This window comes from Salarias fasciatus, chromosome 11, assembly GCF_902148845.1.
Source record: "Salarias fasciatus chromosome 11, fSalaFa1.1, whole genome shotgun sequence".
Lineage (NCBI taxonomy): Eukaryota > Metazoa > Chordata > Actinopteri > Blenniiformes > Blenniidae > Salarias > Salarias fasciatus.
The window spans coordinates 34621023-34644328 of record NC_043755.1 but is presented as its reverse complement, the minus strand read 5'-3'; the positions used below and the strand labels follow the sequence as shown (position 1 = coordinate 34644328).

General features: G+C 54.9%; 3 protein-coding genes across 6 annotated transcripts in view; all 3 read right to left on the bottom strand.

Annotated features, from left to right (window-relative positions):
• Window positions 1-10851: 10851 nt before the first annotated feature.
• On the bottom strand, window positions 10852-11985 carry LOC115397277 (RNA-binding protein 12B-like). The gene has a single exon (XM_030103506.1). It carries the CDS (start codon window positions 11983-11985, stop codon window positions 10852-10854), a length of 1134 nt encoding a protein of 377 aa, XP_029959366.1.
• A 644-nt stretch (window positions 11986-12629) lies between these two features.
• On the bottom strand, window positions 12630-18992 carry psmc4 (proteasome 26S subunit, ATPase 4). The gene is made up of 11 exons (XM_030103616.1): window positions 18947-18992; window positions 17927-18025; window positions 17609-17795; window positions 16947-17093; window positions 16726-16835; window positions 16468-16561; window positions 16237-16404; window positions 16051-16127; window positions 15739-15907; window positions 15078-15133; window positions 12630-12896 (listed from the first exon to the last, which is right to left on the bottom strand). Exons 1-11 carry the CDS (start codon window positions 18977-18979, stop codon window positions 12783-12785), a joined length of 1254 nt encoding a protein of 417 aa, XP_029959476.1. The 5' UTR covers window positions 18980-18992; the 3' UTR covers window positions 12630-12782.
• Window positions 18993-21612: 2620 nt separating this feature from the next.
• Window positions 21613-23306, bottom strand: part of scn1ba (sodium channel, voltage-gated, type I, beta a) — a 42843-nt gene continuing 41149 nt past the window's right edge. For 3 of the 4 annotated variants that reach the window (XM_030103612.1, XM_030103615.1, XM_030103614.1), the window contains exon 8: window positions 21634-21770. Coding sequence is in view for 1 of the 4 variants with exons in the window: in XM_030103613.1 (XP_029959473.1) it covers window positions 21740-21770 (31 nt within the window). In the remaining 3 variants the exon portion in view is untranslated. Of the gene's footprint in view, window positions 21771-23306 lie in introns of all 4 variants that reach the window. The other variant, XM_030103613.1, reaches the window with a different exon arrangement.

Here is a 23306-nt window from a genome sequence, read left to right as displayed (position 1 = left end):
CATTTCTGTTCGGGCTTCATGCAGCTCCTCTAATGTGGCCCGGACTGCCTGCTGGGACTGGAGCAGCTTGGCGTTTCCCTCCTGGAGGACCCGAGGATCTGGATAGGTGGGGCCTCCATAGGCAGTCCACGGATTGGCGGGGGCATCAGGTACGGGCTCCTTGGCTGAGCTCCTCCTTCGCCGGTGGTCCTGGGCTAGCTGAGGTCTCTCAGGGCAAGCAGCATCCCTGGAGGATCCACCGGCAGGAGGACGAAGGGCATAACGGGGACTCGGGTAGGTTGGCCCGTACGGGGAGAGAGCCGCATGCTGCCTTGGAGGAGGTTCAGAGAGAGGTGGCCTCCACTGTGGTGACCTGGGAGGACGACGACCCAGGTAGTCCACCTCGTAGTCCTGGAACCTGGCTGGCCATTGTCTCTGTCGCTTGGGTCTCACAACAGGGAAGAGCTCCTCGTCGAATTCATCTTGAATGCGAAATCCAGCTCAAAGGACCAATTTGTAAATGATAAGGTGTGAGGCGCAGTTCTTTGGGTTGATCCAGCATTCAAGATGAGTGTCGGTCAGAACACAGGAGGAGGAGGAGAGGTTTGGCTCTTCAAAGGTGTTTATTCGGTGATGCCTATAATCACAAATCAGTTTTCGTCATTTACTGTGGATCCGAGACATCAACAACGAGCGAGCACGTCTGTAAGGTGAGGCAGGAAAGGTGGAGGAAATGCCAGGCTCACAACTACAGGTAATTTAGGCTAATCCGAAGGAGCAGTGTCTGCTGGCCCACACGCTCTGCTGAGCATTCTAACGCCACAGCTGATGACACGACGTCATCTCCGGCTGCCAGGAACCAACCCGGACACTCCCTAAACCCAGCCTTTTATACAGGCGCTCACTCTTTCCCCAAGACCGTCCCAGTTCTTGCAATGGAAGATCTCGCTCCCCAGGTACACCCCAAGGCACTTCATTCCCTCAGTCCTCCACTGCGGTCCAGCTGGGAGTGCTGCACTGTGTGCTGAGTCCACCGTCCAAGAAGCAGCCCCTCACATTCGCGCCAGTGGACTTTGCCAGAGGAGGCGTGTTCATAATAATCCAGCTGTTGCTGCAGATTTTGAGTTTAAAAAACCCTTTATTACTCAGTATAGTACACTACAGTACTATATTCAGTCAAAAAGCCAAAAACAGTAACTCAAAGATTCGTAAAAACCAAACACAGGCAATCAAAGCCTTAAAAAAGAATGTCCAGCTGTCCGTCTCCTCCCACCCGACACGGAACCTCCCTCACAGACCACTGAAGGTCTGCACATCGTCCATCAGGTGGAAGAACGCAAACTCGACTTTCAGCCTGGACCGAATCAGGCCTTTCAAAACGTGAACCAGGTATGTGCTGCCGGACCCTTGGGCCTGATTCTTACGGGTCGACCACACGGCCAGCTTGGCCGAGGCAGAGAGGAAGTTCAGCAGGCACGGCCTTTTTCCTGGCTGAATATCTGGGGCCAAAAATGAACACTGGGAAGGAGAAAGTGTCCCCGAGGGCAAGAAACCAGGATCTTAAGACGGAAAAAAGAGGAGGCAGCCGCGGACACTCTGTGAACAAGTGTTGCAGCGTTTCCGGTTGGTTGCAGAACCGGCGCTCCTCTCCCACCCCGGACTCCATGTGTGCTCTGTGTCTGTTTGTAGCGATCGCCCCATGCACCCCCCTCCACTGGAGGTCCGCCGCCCGCTGTCCAGGGTCCACCAGCTGCCCTTCGGAGAAGAGTCTGGACCAAAGAACCCGGCCCACCTGGACTCCCTGACCACAGACAGAGTCCGGAGGTTCAGGACCTTCACACAGGCTCGGTACAGGTCTTTCTTGGTTGCCTCCTTGAACCTGTCCAGGTTTGTCCCTCTGAAGGACAGTAGCAGGCCCTCCTCCGCCTGCCATCCGCCCACCGCCGGGCTGACAGACAGCGGAGGGGACAGACAGAGAGAGGGAGAGAGAGAGACAGAGAGAGGGAGAGAGAGAGAGGGAGAGACAGAGAGAGAGAGAGGGCGAGAGAGACAGAGAGAGAGAGAGAGGGAGAGAGAGGGAGAGACAGAGAGAGAGAGGGGGAGAGAGAGACAGACAGACAGAGATAGAGAGGGAGAGAGAGAGACAGACAGATAGAGAGAGAGGGAGAGAGAGAATTAGAGAGAGGGAGAGAGAGAGAGATTGATTTTTAAAACACTTTTATTTACACAGTTTACAGTGATCCAGTGTGTGTCAGACTCTTAAAAACCATTCATGCCTTCAAATTAAAAAATGTGCAAAATGAAGTTGATTGTTGTCCAAACAGCACAGAATGTCCTTAAAACACCAGACCTCTTTAAAAGCATTTAAATCTTTGTTTTGTTTAAAAAACCGATATTCGAGCCAGAGTCTGGATTTGACGTTGACCTGCCACACTTCTTTGACGTCCTGTCCTTCTCTGCCCTCAACCTTGTTCCTTCTGCTGATGTAAATCGCCATCTTGGCTTCTCCTGAGATAAAATTGAGGAGCTGCCACTTGTTTTTTTCTTTTTGTTTGTAGCAGCTCCCATGATAAAAGCTCTCTCAGTAAAAGCAACACTAAAAAGACTAAAAACCGCCGTTAAAAGAGTGAAGAAGCCTGTGAGCCTCTTGCACTCAGTAAAAACGTGATAAACAGTCTCTCTGACGGCAGAAGGGGCATGTGTTTAAAACAGCAGGGTTGAGGACAGAGAGAAAAGCATTGGAGGCGATGGCACCGTGTAAAACCCTCCACTGGAGGTCTCCAGTCCGTTTTCTCAAGGGGGGCTTGTATAAAATCCTCCACTGCGGGCCGGGTCCAGGTCCAGCCTGTCCCAGTCTCTGTGACCACACAGTGGGGGGCCTGCTGCTCAGTCCACCCTTGTGGATGCTCTTCACACAGTTCCTGTAAAATATCTTCTTGTCTGCCTTGTGTAAGGATAGTCTCTCAGGCTGTGTGGTCTTCAGGAGGGGGCCGGACAGGTCCAGCTCCAGGCTCAGCAGCACCTCGGGGAAGGGGTCCTCAGCATCCGGGGAGAGTTCTCCTCGGCTGTACCTCCTCAGCAGGCTCCTGTCTCTGGGCGTCAGTGCACTCCTCCACTTCTCCAGGAGCCCCTGGGACACCCGGATGGACTGCATCCCCAGCAGGGGGCCCAGAGCCTGGGCCTGGTTCAGGGTCTGGGCGTGGTTCAGGGCCTGGGCGTCGCTCAGGTCCGGCCCCACAGCATCCACAAGCTGACCCACGGTGAGGGTCCCAGACTGGATCAGCCTTCCGGTCAGGCCGGGGGTCGAGGCTCCGCTGATGTCCAGTCTGGATCCGTGGATCAGGGGTTCAACAGCCAGACCAGAGAGTCGGCTTTCAGACACCTTCTGCGTGAAAACAAGGCCCAGCATTTAAATAAACTCTGGTAAAACGGAGGCAGCCCCTTGAGGTTTAGAAATTTGGGATCAGTCAAAAACAGAACATGATCCAACCCCAACGTATCGGCCCGCCTCAGGATGCAGCTGGCCACGCCTCTCCACACCAGATCCGCCGGTCCTGCGAGGTACCTCTGCAGGAACTGGAGTGGCGGTCCGGCTGGCCAAGTGGACCAGGCCCTGGCCCCCCTCCCCCCTGTGGCACCCAGTGCAGACCATCCCAGAAGAAATTGATCATTTTCTTTGAATCTGAGCCAGGAGACCTGGAGGAGGGTCTGCTGGTGAGCCGAGGCCACAGCTGGGAGGAACCAGGTTCTTTAAAACCAGGACTCTGCCCCGAAGTGACATTTTTGGGAGGAGCCTCCTCCACCTGGAGAGCTTAGCCTCCACCTTTTCCAGGACGGTCTCCCAGTTCTTCTGAACAAAATGTTCCTTACCAACATATATTCCCAGGTACTTGAGGCCCTCCCTCCTCCATGTTAGATTTTGGGGAAGAACTGGGAGACCGCCATGGCGCCTGCCGACAGCAAGGGCCTCACTCTTCCCCCAGTTGACCCTTGCTGCGGATGCCACATTAAAATCTTTAATAATATTAACTAAAATATCTACGTCCCCCTGATTCCTTATAAAAACAATAAGATCGTCTGCATAGGCCGATAAAATCCTGCTTCCACTAAAACCCGGTAAAAGCAGACCCTGCAGACTGGAACGTAGCTCAGAGAGGAGGTTCTCCAGGGAGAGAACATAGAGCCTCCCAGACAGAGCTCAGCCCTGCTGACACCTCCACACACCCTGACAGGAGCACACACACTGCCGCTGGTCTGCAGCACACTCTCAATGTCCCTGGACAGGACCTGGACCTGGGCTGTGGAACCAGCGCTGAACCCAGAACCTTCCATGACCCTCCACAGGAAGCTGTGTTCAACTGGGTCAAAAGCCTTTTCCTGGTCTACTGAAACCAGACCAGCATCGATGTCCAAAGAACTAGAGACTTCCAAAACGTCCTGAATCAGGTGGACGTTGTCCACCATGGACCTGCCGGGGACACAGTAGGTCTGATCCCGGTGGAGGACCTGCTCCATAGCCCCCCCCAGCCTGGAGGCCAAGACCTTGGACAGGAGTTAGTAGTCCACACAGAGCAGGACCCGGGAGGCCAGGTCCTGATGTCCTGCAGGTTCCCCTCATGGGGAGCAGAGTGAGGACTGCTGTCCTGCAGGACACTGGCAAGGAACCAGAGGACGTCCAGGACATCCCTACCCAGGATGTCCCAGAACGCCTTGTAGAACTCGGCGGTGAGCCTGTCGGTCCCAGGAGACCTGCTGGTGGCATCGCCTGCAGCTCCGCCCACAGCTCCTGCATGTCCAGGCAGGCCTCCAGTTCTGTGTTGGTCTCCTCAGAGACACGAGGCAGTCCCCTCAGGAACCCCTCCAGGAGCTCCAGTCCCCTCAGGAACCCCTCCAGGACTCCAGTCCCCTCAGGAACCCCTCCAGGAGCTCCAGTCCCCTCAGGAACCCCTCCAGCAGCTCCAGTCCCCTCAGGAACCCCTCCAGGAGCTCCAGTCCCCTCAGGAACCCCTCCAGCAGCTCCAGTCCCCTCAGGAACCCCTCCAGGAGCTCCAGTCCCCTCAGGAACCCCTCCAGGACTCCAGTCCCCTCAGGAACCCCTCCAGGACTCCAGTCCCCTCAGGAACCCCTCCAGGAGCTCCAGTCCCCTCAGGAACCCCTCCAGGAGCTCCAGTCCCCTCAGGAACCCCTCCAGGACTCCAGTCCCCTCAGGAACCCCTCCAGGAGCTCCAGTCCCCTCAGGAACCCCTCCAGGAGCTCCAGTCCCCTCAGGAACCCCTCCAGGACTCCAGTCCCCTCAGGAACTCCTCCAGGAGCTCCTGCTCCTCCTTGAACTCACTCCCGTACAGGGAGGAGTAGAAGCCCACCGCCGTCCTCCGTATCTGGCCTGGTTCGGTGATCTCCTCCCCCGTGTCTGAGAGCAGTGGATCACTGAGAGCAGTGGATCACTGAGAGCAGTGGATCACTGAGAGCAGTGGATCACTGAGAGCAGTGGATCACTGAGAGCAGTGGATCACTGAGAGCAGTGGATCACTGAGAGCAGTGGATCACTCTCCCTGTCCGGCCTTTTCCTCCAGGCTAAAGAAGAAGCTAGAGGGAGCATCCATCCCTGTGATGGTCTGGTACCGGGTCCCTGTGATGGTCTGGTACCGGGTCCCTGTGATGGTCTGGTACCGGGTCCCAGTGATGGTCTGGTACCGGGTCCCTGTGATGGTCTGGTACCGGGTCCCTGTGATGGTCTGGTACCGGGACCGGACCAGTGCGCCCTGCACTTTAACGTTCAGCAGGTCGGCTAAAACCATTTTTTTTCCTTTTGAGGTTTTCAAAGTCTCCTGGATTTCCTGTGGACTCACTTAAATGCTCCAGTTCCACTATCTGGGTCTCTAGATCCTTCATAGATCTGGTGAGATCACTGGTGACATTGAGGCTGAGCTGCTGACTCAGGAGTCTGATCTGGTCTTACCGTGGTCCCACCACTGCCTCAGACTGCTAAAATCTCCCTTCCTCTGTCTGAAACCTGCCAAAAAAACATTAAAGCCTCCCTGAAACTTCTATCAAAGGTTAAAACAGAGTTAAAATGCCAGTCAGCCTCCCTGGTGACATCCCTGATAAAAATACTGCTTAAAAGTAGACAATGATCAGTAAAACCAACCGGTAAAATATCACACCTCCTAAAAACATTAAGATGATGCTTAAAACAATAAATAGGATCCAGCCTGGCTGAGGAGACCCTGCTCTCTCTACAGTGGACCAGAGGAGACCAGAGGAGACCAGAGGAGACCCTGCTCTCTCTACAGTGGACCAGAGGAGACCAGAGGAGACCAGAGGAGACCAGAGGAGACCCTGCTCTCTCTACAGTGGACCAGAGGAGACCAGAGGAGACCAGAGGAGACCCTGCTCTCTCTACAGTGGACCAGAGGAGACCAGAGGAGACCAGAGGAGACCAGAGGAGACCCTGCTCTCTCTACAGTGGACCAGAGGAGACCAGAGGAGACCAGAGGAGACCAGAGGAGACCCTGCTCTCTCTACAGTGGACCAGGTGTCCTGCCGACAGTCAGGATGTCCTTCTCCAGACGTCCACGATGCCCTGAGATGGACCAGCTGCTTTAAGACGTGCTGAGAGGCTGGATGAGGCTCTGCATGGTTGCGATCTAAAATCGCGTCTTCCGTGCAGTTAAAATCCCCCCCCACAAACAAATAGTCCTCCGACCCACACCCACTGACCACCTCAGACAGTTTGAGGAAAAACTGCTTCCTCTCTGCTCCGGCTGTTGGAGCATAAATGTTCATAAATACAAGTTTAAAATGGTGGAACTGAGCTTTGACTAAAAGCAGCCTCCCCTGTACACCATGCTGGACCTCCAGGGAGGCGGGGCTAAAAGCCCTGGAGAAGAGGAGGCCCCTCCTCCACTGAGAGGAGTAAGGTGGCTTCAGATGCTCCCCCCCCCCCCCCCATTCCCTCCTCCATTCAGCCTCAATGTCAAAATCACTGTGAGTTTCCTGAAGGAACAGGACGTCGATCTTCTTCAGTGTGTCTGTCTCATAAACCGACTGTCTCTTCCTCAGATCTCTGCTCCATTTATGTTTAAAACACCAGCTTAAAAACATCCATGGTAAATGAGATGTCTGAAACCAGGATATGAACAAATACATTAATTAAAAAATGCTTGGCTGCCACCTTCATCATTTAATTGTTTTTTGGCTTTCGGCACCAGCTTTTTTAAACGGTAGCATTCTTGATCCGTGAGGCCAGAGTCCTGTCTGCTGCTCACATGGAGCCTGGCCGAGAAAATAAAACCATTCAGATCAGAGAAATGATCCCCACCTTCACCCTGGGCTGGTTCTGGGTCTGGTGTAAGAACATTTTAAGTTTGTCTGCGCTGTATGAAGACCTGTTTTTCTGTGAGCTGCTAAAAGAAACGTCACTGCTGTCTGACACACACTCACCGTCTGACACACACTCACTGTCACTGTCTGACCCCGCCCTCCACACTGACCTCTGACCCCGCCCCTCCACACAGCTTTTCTTTGCGTCTGTATTGTTGCCTTTTTTCTTTCTTTTCCCTGGTTTCACCCTGTCCACTCTGTCCACTCTGTCCTCCTCCACCTGTTCAGCCCAGGAGGCGCCCCTGCCTGCTTCCCCTCCTCCCTCCTCCTCCATCGCTTTTCCTCCCTTCTCTCTTTCCACCTGTCCCTCCTCCACCTGTCCCTCCTCCACCTGCTCCTCCTCCACTGTCTCACCCTGATCCTCCTCCACCTGTCCCTCCTCCTCCACTGTCTCACCCTGATCCTCCTCCACCTGTCCCTCCTCCTCCACTGTCTCACCCTGATCCTCCTCCACCTGTCCCTCCTCCACCTGTCCCTCCTCCTCCACTGTCTCACCCTGTTCCTCCTCCACCTGTCCCTCCACCTCACCTTGCTTCTCCTCTCCTCCCTCACCCACTATTTTTTCCTGTACTTTCTCTCTTTTCCCCTCCACCTCCGCAGTGTTGTTTACATTATTGTCGGTGTCCCTCCACCCGGCAGACTCGCTCTCCCCCCCCCTGCCTCCACCCTCTGCTCCACCCGGTGTGTTTACACTCCTCCCCCCGTGCTCGGTGCTCTCCTGTGGGGCCACGACAGATCTCCTCCTCGGGAAGGTCCGAGGAGCCGCCGTCGGCCGCTCGGACTGAGCCGGGGCCGCCGGGACCCCAGGAGCCCGGAGCGCCGAGCCGCCGCCGGGGGGGGGGACCCCCCAGGCGTTGACCCGCGGCGCCGGGGCTGGGAGGGGGCCCCCCAGGCGTTGGCCCGCGGCGCCGGGGCTGGGGCGGCCGCGGCCGCGCCGGGCTCCGCGGAACCCGGTCCCACCAGGCCCGCCTCCGCCGAGCCGGACTCCGCAGAGCCGGATCCTGCTGAACCAGATGGAGCAGACCCGGGCAGGCCCTGGTGGTGTGTCCCTCCTGTCCACAGCTGGACAGGCCCTGATGGTGTGTCCCTCCTGCCCACAGCTGGACAGGCCCTGATGGTGTGTCCCTCCTGCCCACAGCTGGACAGGCCCTGATGGTGTGTCCCTCCTGCCCACAGCTGGACAGGCCCTGATGGTGTGTCCCTCCTGTCCACAGCTGGACAGGCCCTGATGGTGTGTCCCTCCTGTCCACAGCTGGACAGGCCCTGATGGTGTGTCCCTCCTGTCCACAGCCGAAGCACTTCCTGCCAGCTGAGCTCACGAAGACAACGTAATCATAATCATTTACTCTCACACGGAATCGGAGGTCCAGCTCCTCACTCCGGTTGTTGAGGATCATAAATCCGTGTCTTCTGGGACACACGGCGTTCTTCAGCAGCTGAGACTCACATCCAGACAGGATGTCCTTCACCGAGGACACCACCTTTCCAGATCTGGACAGCTGCGGATCAGAAGCTCATCTGGTACGAAGGGAGGGACGTTGGACAGGACGACCCGGACAGCAGGCTGAGACAGCGGCTGGACCGGGACCAACCTGTCCGTGATGGTAATGCCCGACTGCACCACAGTGTTAGCCTGCTCCACCTGGTCCAGGAAGACCACCACAGTGTTAGCCTGCTCCACCTGGTCCAGGAAGACCACCACAGTGTTAGCCTGCTCCACCTGGTCCAGGAAGACCACCACAGTGTTAGCCTGCTCCACCTGGTCCAGGAAGACCACCACAGTGTTAGCCTGCTCCACCTGGTCCAGGAAGACCACCACAGTGTTAGCCTGCTCCACCTGGTCCAGGAAGACCACCACAGTGTTAGCCTGCTCCACCTGGTCCAGGAAGACCACCACAGTGTTAGCCTGCTCCACCTGGTCCAGGAAGACCACCACAGCGTTAGCCTGCTCCACCTGGTCCAGGAAGACCACCACGGCGCTGTTCATCCTCGCGACCGACCTAACGTTGTCGTAGCCCACCTTCTCCCCCACAGCCAGGGCCACGCCCTCCACCTGCAGGGGGCGGGGCCACCACCCGGACCCCGTGTTTGCGGGTGAGCTGCCTGAGGTTGGTCATGGCTGCAGCCAGACCCCCAAACAGACCAAAACCCACCAAGAACCCAAATAAACGATACAAACTGATAAATGTGCTGCGATTAATAAACTACAGTGAAAGTGAACATTAACAACTTAAACAGAAAAAACAAGCAAAACGCCACACAACACACACCACGCTCTCACACACTCCAGCCGCCGCCCACTCCCAGCATGCACCGAGAGAGAGAGAGAGAGAGGGAGAGAGAGAGACAGACAGACAGACAGATAGAGAGAGAGGGAGAGACAGAGAGAGAGACGGAGAGAGAGAGGGAGAGAGAGAGAGACAGAGAGAGAGACGGAGAGAGAGAGGGAGAGACAGAGAGAGAGAGGGAGAGAGAGACAGACAGACAGAGAGAGAGGGAGAGAGAGAGAGAGAGAGAGACAGAGAGAGAGGGAGGGATAGACAGAGAGACAGAGACAGAGAGACAGAGAAGTGAACAACAACAGCAGAGTCTGGACGGTCTGGAAGAACCTGGACCCTCCAGAACCTCCTCCGGACTGCAGCTGGAGAACCCTGAGGATCCAGGTGTCAAATTACACCAGGGCATCAGGAGAGACCTGGTCCAGAGAGGCATCAGCCTGACCATGACCTCTGACCTCTGAGAACACCAGAAGCAGGCCAGAGAGGCCCTCAGGACCCAGACCACCGGGGGCCGTCCCAGGTCCCAGCCCCCCCATGGAAGACTCCACACACCGGTCCAGGAGGGGGCAGAGCAAGGCCCTGGCCGGGACCCCCGGTATCCACGGGACCCCCGGGGAGCCAAGACCAGCAGGCACTGGCCCCCCAGGCAACGGACGATCGGGGGGGCCAGGACCAGACCCAGGAGGACCGGCCCCCATGAACCCAGACCCCCCTCACATACATACCTATTTAAACACACACACGCACACGCTCACGCACACGCACACACACACACACACACACACACTCACGCACACGCACACGCACACACACACACACACACACTCACACACACACACACGCACACACACACACAGTGGATATGAAGCCTGCCGGCGCTGCTGAAACACCAGGATTTCCTGATGTAAAAAACATAACAGGAAGACAAACAACGTCACATCTTTCTCCACGTTTACTGTGACCTTTGACCTTTATAGCGCAGTTGAAGAACCAGCAGGAATCAAAGTAAAACCTGAGACAGCGTGGCTGCATCGGTGGCAGAGCTCAGAATGAACCAATCACATTCCAGCTGCGCTGGAACTGGAGTCGCAGTACCGGTCCTCTGATCAGGAACAGGTCACGTTCTGCTGTTCTAGTCGGGTCCTCCTGAGCTCCTCCTGAGGTCCTCCTGAGCTCCTCCTGAGGTCCTCCTGAGGTTCTCCTGAGGTCCTCATGAGGTCCTCCTGAGGTCCTCCTGAGGTCCTCCTGAGCTCCTCCTGAGGTCCTCCTGAGGTTCTCCTGAGGTCCTCATGAGGTCCTCCTGAGGTCCTCCTGAGGTCCTCCTGAGGTCCTCATGAGGTTCTCCTGAGGTCCTCCTGAGGTCCTCCTGAGCTCCTCCTGAGGGTCCTCCTGAGGTCCTCCTGAGCTCCTCCTGAGGTCCTCCTGAGGTCCACCTGAGGTCCTCCTGAGGGTCCTCCTGAGGGTCCTCCTGAGGTCCTCCTGAGGTCCACCTGAGGTCCTCCTGAGGGTCCTCCTGAGGGTCCTCCTGAGGGTCCTCCTGAGGTCCTCCTGAGGGTCCTCCTGAGGTCCTCCTGAGGGTCCTCCTGAGGGTCCTCCTGAGGGTCCTCCTGAGGTCCTCCTGAGGTCCTCCTGAGCTCCTCCTGAGGTCCTCCTGAGGTCCTCCTGAGGTTCTCCTGAGGTCCTCCTGAGGTTCTCCTGAGCTCCTCCTGAGGTCCTCCTGAGCTCCTCCTGAGGTCCTCCTGAGGTCCTCCTGAGGGTCCTCCTGAGGTCCTCCTGAGCTCCTCCTGAGGTCCTCCTGAGGTCCACCTGAGGTCCTCCTGAGGGTCCTCCTGAGGGTCCTCCTGAGGTCCTCCTGAGGTCCACCTGAGGTCCTCCTGAGGGTCCTCCTGAGGGTCCTCCTGAGGGTCCTCCTGAGGTCCTCCTGAGGGTCCTCCTGAGGTCCTCCTGAGGGTCCTCCTGAGGGTCCTCCTGAGGGTCCTCCTGAGGTCCTCCTGAGGTCCTCCTGAGGGTCCTCCTGAGGGTCCTCCTGAGGTCCTCCTGAGGGTCCTCCTGAGGTCCTCCTGAGGTCCTCCTGAGGTTCTCCTGAGGGTCCTCCTGAGGGTCCTCCTGAGGTCCTCCTGAGGTTCTCCTGAGGGTCCTCCTGAGGGTCCTCCTGAGGGTTCTCCTGAGGTCCTCCTGAGGTCCTCCTGAGGTCCTCCTGAGGGTTCTCCTGAGGTCCTCCTGAGGGTTCTCCTGAGGTCCTCCTGAGGGTTCTCCTGAGGGTCCTCCTGAGGGTCCGCAGAGCTTCCAGCATCAGAGGGTCGCTGTGGGAACAGAACCTCCGGCGTCTGCAGAGGGGCTTCATCTCTCAGCTCCGGACCGGGTCCACCGGGACCGCCAGAGTCCAGACCTCGGTCCTGACAGGCCGAGGCGGGGAGAGAGCCAGAGCTGCAGGGCGCCGGTGTGTGAAGGTGTGTATCTTTACACAACCAGGGCTTTTCACTTTTATTTTATATTTTTCCCTTTTAGAGGCTTCAGTTTTTTTTCAATTGCATTATAAAGGTTAAAGTTGTGAAATTATTTGTCCTGCTGTCATTTAACATCAGGAACACACACACACACACACACACACACACACACACACACACAGGAACACACAGGAACACACACACACACAAAATGATGCAGAGGGCCACGTTTCTCTTGATGCCCCCCAGGAGAGCAGTGGACCAGGGGCCACTGGTGGACGATCCAGCTGGAAACGCGAGGGGTGTGCCATCTGGTGGCCAAAGTGTGTCATTGCAACTTACTCTGTGCCGCAAAACACACTTTTCTTATTCAAAAATTGATTTGAGGGCTGTATGGAGTGAGGGTAACTGGGGTCCGCGGGCCACCAGTTGCCCATCCCTGCCCTAGAACCTAACCCTAACAGCCTCCCCCCGTCCCCTGACCCTGTACCCTGGACTTCGTGTGATCTGTGTGTTCAGCAGCGTCTCAGAGTCCAGAGTCTCGGCTCGTTACAAAACACAAAAAGCCTTTATTGGAGTTTAGAACCTGTTGAAACAAACATCCAGCAGACCGACCCACGCCGGGGCTCCGGGGGCCCCACACACTGGGATGCAGGTGAGGTCAGGTGGGGTCGCCGGAGGGGGCGGGGCCTCTCTACTTGTAGAACTCGTGCTCCTGCTCGTCCTTCTTGATCACCGTCTTGTACGCCTTCTCGAAGTCTTTGGCCAGAACGATGTAGCGGTTCTCCCGCACCGCCAGCATGCCGGCCTGGAGGCAGCACAGGGGTAGCATGGTTAGCATGACGGCTAACGCCCCGCCGGGGGTTAGCATGACAGCCAACACAGTGTCAGATTAGCATTAGCAGGGTTCATTTATGTTGATTAGCTGTGTGTCTGTGTGAGTGAGAGTGTGTGTGTGTGTGTGTGTGTGTAGGTAGGTTTACACTTGCACAACCTTTTGCCACGATGTTGTCGTGGCAAGGCGTGCCAGAGTCACGAACCGGCAGGCTCCCGCACCGTCAGTGTCACGAACCGGCACGACGCGCTCACGCATAGTCTCTACATAGTTTACGAGCTTCCCGCATCGGCACGACGTGGTTGCGCAATTCGGCACGCCATATAAAAAGGGGGCTTCCTCAACCCCGGGCGGCGGCGTGCAGAGCTGGGATTTCTGCTCTTTGAACACCGGCTCCGCTCCGGTGAGCTGCTGCGTTCAGGTGACTGGAGCGAGCGGCGGAAAACTGAAACTCGCTCGTTCACATGAAGGGAGCGGTGACAGCTGGACTCTGGAGACACTCTGGAGACACTCTGGAGACACTCTGGAGACACGTGAAGGAAGCGTGGACTATTTGCACAAAGGAACGGCTCTCAGCTGTGATCTGGCTCGTCGTTCACTTAAAAGGGCGACAGCAGCTCAGTTGGTAGAGCAGGCCGTCTTATAACCGGAAGGTTGGCGGTTCGATCCCCGCTCCCGCAGGCGTAAAACTGTCGTTGTGTCCTTGGGCAAGACACTTCACCCACCTTGCCTCAGTATGGAAGTAGTGAGAGTGAATGGTTGGTGGTGGGAGGGGCCGATGGCGCAGACTGGCAGCCTCGCCTCCGTCAGTCTGCCCCCCCCAGGGCAGCTGTGGCTACAGCAGCAGCTCAGCTCCACCCAGTATGGAGAGAATGAAGAATGCAGTGTAAAGCGTGTTTGAGTGTCCAGAAAAGTGCTGTATAAAACCAGTGCATTATTATTATTATTATTAAAAGAGCACTCGCGGCGTGGCAGTGTGTGCCATGCCACGACTGGCACGCATTGTCCCGACGCGTTCACGGACAGTTGGCGTATAGTTCACGGCCCGATAGTGCTGCACGATCTGGGGAAAAGGTGAGATTGGCGATTAGGTGGACAATATTGTGATTTAATTAAAAAAAGTTGGTTGATCATGAGTCTACACACTTGCTTGGTCATCACGGGGAATAAATCAAGGAAAAGGCAGAGATGGATTACTGAGGATTTCAATTGTGTGATAATTCTCAAAATATCTAAACTTACGGTATACAAACAACAGAACTGTTTTTTTATTCAAAATAGCACAATTATGCATTGTACAAACTAAAAAGGCACATCTCTGTAAACTGAAAACAGTGAAGCATCTTCTGTGCGATACACACTGGAATGATAAGACTTCACCACAGAGAGGGCTGGGCGCTACGACAAAATCTTATCACGGTATCAGAAGTTTCACTTCATGGTAACGGTATATGTCACGTATGTATTTTTCCTCTGTAAATTCAAATAATTTGCTCACTGTCCCGTTTTATTCCGGTTTATAGAACTTCAATCATTTTAAAAAAATCACAACATGAAAGAAAGAAAGACCTGAGTGTTCAGCGTCGCTCCCGGAGCCGCTCGTCTCTGCCTCCGCCATGACGGCTCCACCCCTCCTGGAGACGCTGCTGTTGTTCGCGAGCGCACCCTGTGCTGACCTGACCAATGAAACGCAGCGAACAAACCCCGCACCACGTCGGGACGCGCTGTGAAACTACACAAACGCACCCAAACGACTGCGCTGCAGCTGTCCTGTGAGCGAGCGCAGACGACTTGCAGCAGAAACCTGCTCTCTCTCCGGGTGACGTTTTTTTTTTTTTAATAATTGCACAATCGCACCCCTTCTGCGATTATGTAATTGCACGTGCCGACATTGCGATTGCGATAATCATGCAGCACTACGGACCGATGGCGATATTTTGTCGTGCCCAAAATTTTGAATATTTCAAAATTGTCGTCCCAACATGGCACGCAGTCATGACGGGTTTACGCACACTTCACGCCACTGTACGAGCGGTTTGAGACTCGATTCGTGCCACAGAATCATGCAAGTGGAAACCAGGCTTGAGTGTGTGTGTGTGTGTGTGTGTGTGTGTGTGTGTGTGTGTGTGTGTGTGTGTGTGTGTGTGTGTTCACCTCCTGGCAGATGGAGTTGATGTCGGCTCCAGAGATCTTGTCCGGTCGGGCCACATCTGGACTTGAGTTAAGGGAGAACTTTAAACTGGACACATCAGAACCTGGACCCAAAACCCTGAAGGTCCAGATCACAGAGACACCCGGATCACCCAGAGAGACCCGGATCACCCAGAGAGACCCGGATCACCCAGAGAGACCCGGATCACCCAGAGAGACCCAGATCACCCAGAGAGACGCGGATCACCCAGAGAGACGCGGATCACCCAGAGAGACCCGGATCACCCAGAGAGACCCAGATCACCCAGAGAGACCCGGATCACCCAGAGAGACCCGGATCACCCAGAGAGACCCGGATCACCCAGACCAGGGGTGGGGAACCCTGGTCCTGGAGGGTCGCAGACCTGTCTCCCTGGTTCAACACACCTGAATCGATTCAAGATTCATGGCCGAGTCCAGCAGGAAGCCAGATAATGAGCCTCACTGCAGTCAGCTGTGTTGAAGCAGGGAGACGTGGAAAACATGCAGGTTTGCGGCCCTCCAGGACCAGGGTTCCCCACCCCTGATCCAGACGGACCCAGAACTGAGAGGACCTGGATCACTAGGTTCCCGCCCTGTCCTGACCCGAGCACCCTGCCCCCCCCCCGGTCCCGGTCCAGGATACAGTCCTCCAGGTCCACCTCCTCAGACAGGTTCATCTTGCTGGTGATGGTGGAGAAGATGAGACGCTTCTGGCGCCGGTCCGGCAGCGGGAACTCGATCTTGCGGTCCAGGCGCCCGGGCCGCAGCAGGGCCGGGTCCAGGGTGTCGGCCCGGTTGGTCGCCATGATCACCTGGACGGGGAGGGGGGGGGGGGGGTTCAGGGCTGTGAGGGGAACCACGACGCCCCCTGCTGGTCGGTGGAGGATCTGACACCGAGCCCCGGCCGCCGGGGGGTCCGCCGGCCCCGGCTTGACCCCCGTGCGGCGCAGCTCACCTTGACGTTGACGTTCTGGTCGAAGCCGTCCATCTGATTGAGGAGCTCCAGCAGGATCCTCTGAACCTCCCTGTCAGCTGCGCGCACACACACACACACACACACACACACACACACACACACACAATCGTCAGCGCGTCCCATGGTCACGTGGCGTGCGGGGCGGGGCAGTGGGCGGGGCCGTACCGCCGGTCTGGGCATCGAAGCGCTTGGTGGCGATGGCGTCGATCTCGTCGATGAAGATGATGGCGGGGGCGTTCTCCTTGGCCAGCCGGAAGACGTCCCGCACCATGCGGGGCCCCTCCCCCAGGTACTTCTGCACGAACTCCGACCCCACCACCCGGATGAAGGCCGCTGGGGGGCAGAGACAGACCTGAGACCCGGTCCAGACCCTTCACGGAGGCCGGCGGGACCAACCTGTGGTGTGGTGAGCCACGGCTTTGGCCAACATGGTCTTCCCGCAGCCGGGGGGGCCGTACATGAGGACGCCTCGGGGGGGGTCGATCCCGATCTGAGGACACAGCAGAGGATCCCTGAGACGCCATTGGCTGCTGGCGCCGCCGGGCACCCAGGCTACAGCCAGTCCGGGTCAGGACGAGTTCTGGTCCAGGAGCAGGTTCTGGTCTGGTCTGAGGGTCTGGTCCAGAACAGGTCTGAGGGTTTTGGACTACAGACCTGTTTGTAGAGCTCAAAGTGTGTGAGCGGCAGCTCCACTGCCTCCCGGACCTCCTGCTTCTGGATGTCCATCCCTCCGATGTCGGCGTACATGACGTCTGGCTTCTGGTCTGAGACACACACACACAGACACACACACACACACACAGCTGTATTGGACCCAGCTGGTTGCCTTGGTGCGGCCTGGCGCTGTGCCTTGCCCGGCGGCGGCGGCGTGGTACCGGAGGTCAGCATCATGATGCTGCTGTCGGCCTCGGGCGGCAGGACGTCCACCAGGGCGTTGCTGTGTTTGTGCAGAGCCACTGAGGCGTTGGGCTTCAGCAGCTCCCGGTCGATAGTGCTCAGGATCCGCACGTAGTAGTTCGAGCCTGAGGAGGGCGGAGCGTCAGAGGGGGGCGGAGCGTCAGGGGGGGGGGGTGGAGCGTCAGAGGGGGGGCGGAGCGTCAGAGGGGGGGCGGAGCGTCAGAAGGGGGGTGGAGTGTCAGAGGGGGGCGGAGCGTCAGAGGGGGGGTGGAGCGTCAGAGGGGGGGGGGGGGCGGAGCGTCGGGGGGGGGGGGCGTCAGAGGGGGGGGTGGAGCGTCAGAGGGGGGGGCGGAGCGTCAGAGGAGGGCGGAGCGTCAGAGGGGGGCGGAGCGTCAGAGGGGGGGTGGAGCGTCAGAGGGGGGGGGGGGGGGGCGGAGCGTCGGAGGGGGGGGCGGAGCGTCAGAGGGGGGGCGGAGCGTCAGAGGGGGCTCCACCTGACCTCATCAGAACCAGAGGAAATTGATTTCTTTTCTTTTTACAGAAACCTTTTCCGTTGCTAAACCTGACGGCGCAGGTTGAAGCCCCGATGGCGTTTCCACAGATCCAGTGGCCCCCCCCCCGGGTCCCCCCGCCCCCTCACCTGTGGTGGAGCCCACGATGGCCGTGTTCTGGTCCACGGCCTCCAGGAACTGTCCAATGACCAGCGGGATGCTCTGGATCCGCTTCACCTCCTCCTGGGCATGGAGGAACTCCTTCTTCAGGTTCTTCTGCTCGTCTTTGATGTACTCCTCCTGCACCTCCAGGAACTCCAGCTCCTGCTGCAGCTTCTGCACACACACACACATACACACACACACACACACACACCTGAATCAGTCTGCATGTGAATGCTGAACAGATGGGACTCTGCTGGCTCTGATCTCCGATCTGGAGCCGGTTCCCCAGCCGGTTCTCGAACCTTGTATCGGCTGTAGAGGTCCTCCAGGTCTTCTGGTTCCGGGGCCAGGAAGGACAGGCCCGTCTGGGGTCTGGAGCTCAGGATGGCCGGCATCTCCTCCTGAGAAACAGCAACACACACCTGACAGCTGAGGACGGGTCCGGAGGAGAACCCTCAGCCCGCCCCGCCGGAACCACAGTTCTCTGATTTCACTCCATTCAACATGTTGGACACTCCGCCTCACACCACCACGTCACTGCATCACAGAGCTCCACCGCCAGCGCCGCTTCCAAAAAGTTGCTCTTTCTGTTGCTTTCTGTATCTTTGATGTGCAAACAGACCCGTAGTGTAGAAACACGTATACACACAACACACAACAATCACGTTTCACATTCATCCTGCGTCTACAACAAACAAACACACACACACACACACACACACACACACACACACAGTAAATAAAAAATAATCTAATATTTCTAGAATGAATTTTACAGATTCACATCTCTATAATACAGGACAGAAGATAAACACTGGAAACACGCATCCAGATTAAAAACACCCTGAACCACTGTTTGTGTCTTAACTTAACGATATTTAAATGAGAAACAAAGATTTCTGCTTCATAAACATAAGCTAAGCTAACAGTTGGCTCGTCCTCAGCCAACGGTCCTGACCTGCTTACACGCGCTCAAACCAGCGATCCGCAGATCGACCTGAGACCGGAACCGACCGGAACCGACCGGAACCAGGGCCCGGCGTCCGGAGAAAGCAGCGTTCTGCGTTTTCTAGGAACGAATCTTCACTTTTCTCCTCTGGTGAACTCGACGCTAACGCTAGCAGCTAGCATGACTGAGCTAACTGCAGCAGACACAATGAATCGGCAGGTTTGAGCTTCAGCTTTGAAGCAGACGAAACACGCGCTCAGATGAAGACACGCGCGGAAGGCTGCGGCCGGAAGGAGTTCTGACGAGCACGCGCTCAGAAAAACAGCGTGAAAGACGCGCAGAGAGACAGAAAAGTGAAGCGAGGGCTTCTCACCGGGCTCTTCTCCACGGACACTACCTCCTCCATGATGGATCGCAAACTGACGTAGTGACGTAATGACGCAGGAGGGAGGCCCAGGGCTTTATGGGTAATGACATTTTGTTTACTGTTATGAACTATTAGCTTTCGGTGAACGCAGAGGTGTAGCCTTTTAGAAACCGCACACTAAACAAACCAGGCACTGATAAGGGACAGTGATGTGAAACTAAGTGTTTGAAAAGCTTTTGACTCACAGAACTCTCCGTGTTTTTTTCTTATTTGCACAAAATAACAATAAAATACAGAATTACTAGAAGATGAAACCAAACTGGAGAGGAAAGAAGCTCATTGGTCTTATGTGAAAGATTCCTTAACAATAAACATTACATTCAAGAAAATTATTTATCATTACTATTATTATTATTATTATTATTATTATTATTGTTGTTGTTATTATTATTATTATTAGTAGTAGTAGTAGTAGTAGTAGTAGTAGTAGTAGTAGTACTACTACTACTACTACTAATATTACTACTGCAATCTTTTAAGTGATTTATGCACAGTTCCAGGGTTTGGGCCCAGTAAATTTGAGAGCCAGTTGATATTTGGAGGGCGGACAGAGCGGCGGCTGAAAGTCTTGAGCCCTTCCCGGAGGAGTCTTGGTGAAAATGAAGGCCACAGGAAAAGCGATGTGACCGGAAGCTCTTGTTTATTATTCATGAGTCTGTGTTTAAATATGCATGACTGTAAAGTGCAGCATTGTTTGGAAAACCGTGTCCGTTTCCAGGAAAATGGCGGAACTTTCTACCATGTAGTTTTCATGCTGGACCAGTAGTTGGTGCTGTTGGTTGTTTTAGTAATGAAACCTCACGCTGCAGAGAACATTCCACTCCAGACACTGAGGGAAGATAGAGTCTGTGTCAGTTTTTGTACAAGTTTTCTTTTTATTTTAACATCTCTATTGTGACTTCTGTCTTTATCTGTCTTTTGAAAAATATTTGAAATAAAATGTGTTTCTTGAATCATCGTTGTTGACAGAGGTTACTGCTCCTTTGGAGGCTTCAGAGGGTCTACAATCAGCTGAAACTGACCTAGAACTGATCCCACACTGATCTGGAACGAAACCGAGAAACCTCTGAAAAAATGATGCAAAAACAATTTTCACTTCACACATCATCATGTGAAAACTCTGAAACTACTGCAAGAGAGTGAATGAGAGTGAATGTGAAGGTAGGAAGAGATGCAATGAAGAGGATTTCTGAAGGTCTAGACCGGAACCCAGAAGCAGAACCAGGCAGGTGTTCTCCAATCTTCTGTTTATTGATTTGTTTTAACAAGCGATATTTCCAGAATACATGAAGAAGAATCAGCTGCTGGAAGGATCACGTGCACGCCAACAGACACAGGTTCTCCCTGAGCCGCGTGAAGAGCTTCTTAAAGATTTCTACATTTCCACGTTCGCTATCCTCCATCCCAGCACGTGTCAGAAAAAGCAGTAAACATGCAGTGAGCGTGCAGCGGCAGTGCTGTGCTGCCACCTGGTGGTCACAGGCAGTGGCGCCGTGTGAGGGAAAGGCTGGGGATGCTGGGAAAAGGAGTCACTTCTGGGGGATTTCTGGAATTATTGAGAAAAGACGACGCTCTGCTGCTTCTTCACCTCCATAAATCATCTTTTACTCTCCACATGAGCAGCTGATCAATGGGTTTTACTCTGGTTTGGACCAGTTTCATGTGGTTTCTGATGGGTTTTACTCTGGTTTGGACCAGCTTCATGTGGTTTCTGATGAGTTTTACTCTGGTTTGGACCAGTTTCATGTGGTTTCTGATGGGTTTTGCTCTGGTTTGGACCAGTTTCATGTGGTTTCTGATGGGTTTTGCTCTGGTTTGGACCAGTTTCATGTGGTTTCTGATGGGTTTTGCTCTGGTTTGGACCAGTTTCATGTGGTTTCTGATGGGTTTTGCTCTGGTTTGGACCAGTTTCATGTGGTTTCTGATGGGTTTTGCTCTGGTTTGGACCAGTTTCATGTGGTTTCTGATGGGTTTTGCTCTGGTTTGGACCAGTTTCATGTGGTTTCTGATGGGTTTTGCTCTGGTTTGGACCAGTTTCATGTGGTTTCTGATGGGTTTTGCTCTGGTTTGGACCAGTTTCATGTGGTTTCTGATGGGTTTTGCTCTGGTTTGAACCAGTTTCATGTGGTTTCTAATGGGTTTTACTTGGGTTTGGACCAGTTTTAAACTCAAGCCTTACGTCCATCTTGTCAGCCCTTTGTATGGTCTGTAAAAAACTAGGAAGACATACCAAATCTTGGTTCTGGTCCTGTGGGGGCTGGAGAGGCAGCATGCAGGACTGGCTGGCCCTGAGCGATGGAGGGGAGGCTTTTATACTTCTTTCTCAGTTCACAGCAGCTTTGCATCAACCCTTCTTTTATGGGGGATCTGACTCTGAGGGGTTGAGCAGAGGGAAGGTTCGGCTCTCTTCTCCAGATGGATCTATTGACGGAGGCGGTCTGGAGACCAGAGACCAGAGGAGGACTGCTGAGCTGAGCTGAGCCACTGGGAAAACAGCAGAGAAGCAAGGAAGCATGCAGGTATCGGGGAGACCACATGGTCTGGAACCAGGAACCGGAAGATCGTCTTCAGGTGGCGTGTGCAGACCCCAGCTTGGCCGCCCGGCAGCGGTCCCCGTCCCATCCCATCTTCGCCCTCACAGGAGACTCACACCTCGGTCCTCGTGGTCAGACAAGCCGTCCTCCGCCCACAGGGAGGCGCCGGGAGGAGGCGGGGTCACGGAGGAGGGTGTGAAACTCCTCAGAGGAGCCAGATGGAGTCCCTCCTGGACCTGGAGTCGCCAGACAGGAGAAACGCTCAGCACTTCAGGCCGTCTCAGACGGTCCAGAACCCGATCCGATTCAAATGGCTCATGTAAACACTTCGACAGGGCCGGCGCGGGCTTCTCAGGCGCCCTGGGCAAGCCCGACACAAGCGCCCCGTGGTAGTGTCGCGGAGAGTCGCGCCGAGAGCTGTTGGGTGGGGGGGGCATGTCCGCCGAGTGTCACCGAAAGTTGTTGGGGGGGGGGGTACGAGTGAGCGAAGCCGAGCAGTGCACTGCTCAAACGGGCTGCGCTCCCCTATGTCTCGGCGCCCTGGGCAAGTGCCTCGGATGCCCAGCCTAATCGCCAGCCCTGCACTTCGATTAGATCGCTTCGGATCTATCGGACTGAGTCATGATGGTGGTTGGTAGTTTGTAATCCTGGAGACCGGTCTGGAGGACTACAGCGCTAGAGTAGTCATGGGACATTTGGTCGTGGTCTTGGGACAGTCTGGTCTTGGTCCCTCAAAATCTTAGGCTGTTTTCACATATATTTGCATCGAGCCAAAGGAACCGCACCAGTAATGTTTCAATTTTCCACTAATCGTCTCTTTTCACACCAGCTTTTCCTGACGCAGAGGAGCCGCTCTAAACAAGGGAAGTGTGGGGTTTCCATGACAACCAGGCGGAAGTTGTCATAAAACCAAAACAGCAGCCTTGCTCTGGGCTCTCAAGTCTCACGTGAGTCACGGATTTCTGTCTTTCATCTCGCCTCACACCACATATTCAGTGGTGGGCCGTCAGGGCCTGCAAAGCCTTCTCTGCTGGCCTAAAAAGTATCTGAATTACAGACTGATGTAAATTATATTTTGTCCATAAATAATTACTAAATGATTCCAAACGGTATGTTCCAGTTCCTTTCATAGTTTTCCCGTGGTTGCGCTGCTTCCAGACATGTTTTTTTCGTATTAAATCATTTAACCAATCAGATTTCAGGCATCATCTGTTGCTAGGGTAAAAAGAAATCTGCCCGAGGCCTTCGCTATCCGTTCCTGATGGCGCAGTGAAGTAAAGTGAAGCGTCAAACAGACAGCTGCTTCAACCAATCAGATTCCGAGTTGGCGACTCAGCGCCTTCTAGCTAGCTACACTAACAACAGCAGATCCAGGCCTTCTGATTTACATTCACCAAGAGATACAGTAGGGGGCGCTATGCACCTAAGTTGTTGGTCGCCTACCGCAATTATTCCAAAGAAGAAGAAGAAGAAGACCTGAAGAGAAATAAAACTTACACCAGAAATCCCACAGGGCAGCTGGACTTTCAGCCCTGGCTTTATGGAACTGAAACGCTGGATAATCTATATGACAGAGCAGTTGAACTCTTTTTGAGGAAGGAAAGGAGGATGGGTTTTGTTTACAAATAATCGGGATTTTGGTGAGTAAAATGTTCCTCTTTTCCTAAATAATATTGCTGTTTTATTAAAGGTGTAATACAACATTTTGATTTCCGGGTGGATCACCTAAATAACTGGTGGGTCTGTTTGTCAATCATTCTGACGAGCTGCTT

Coding starts and splice junctions, on each gene's coding strand:
- LOC115397277 (XM_030103506.1), bottom strand. CDS start 11,985: ATGAAGCCCCTCTGCAGACGCCGGAGGTTCTGTTCCCACAGCGACCCT.
- psmc4 (XM_030103616.1), bottom strand. CDS start 18,979: ATGGAGGAGGTAGTGTCCGTGGAGAAGAGCCCG. Junction 16,836..16,946: donor CATCATGATGCTGACCTCCG/GTACCACGCCGC, acceptor TGTGTGTCTCAG/ACCAGAAGCCAGACGTCATG. Junction 16,128..16,236: donor CTTCGATGCCCAGACCGGCG/GTACGGCCCCGC, acceptor GTGTGCGCGCAG/CTGACAGGGAGGTTCAGAGG.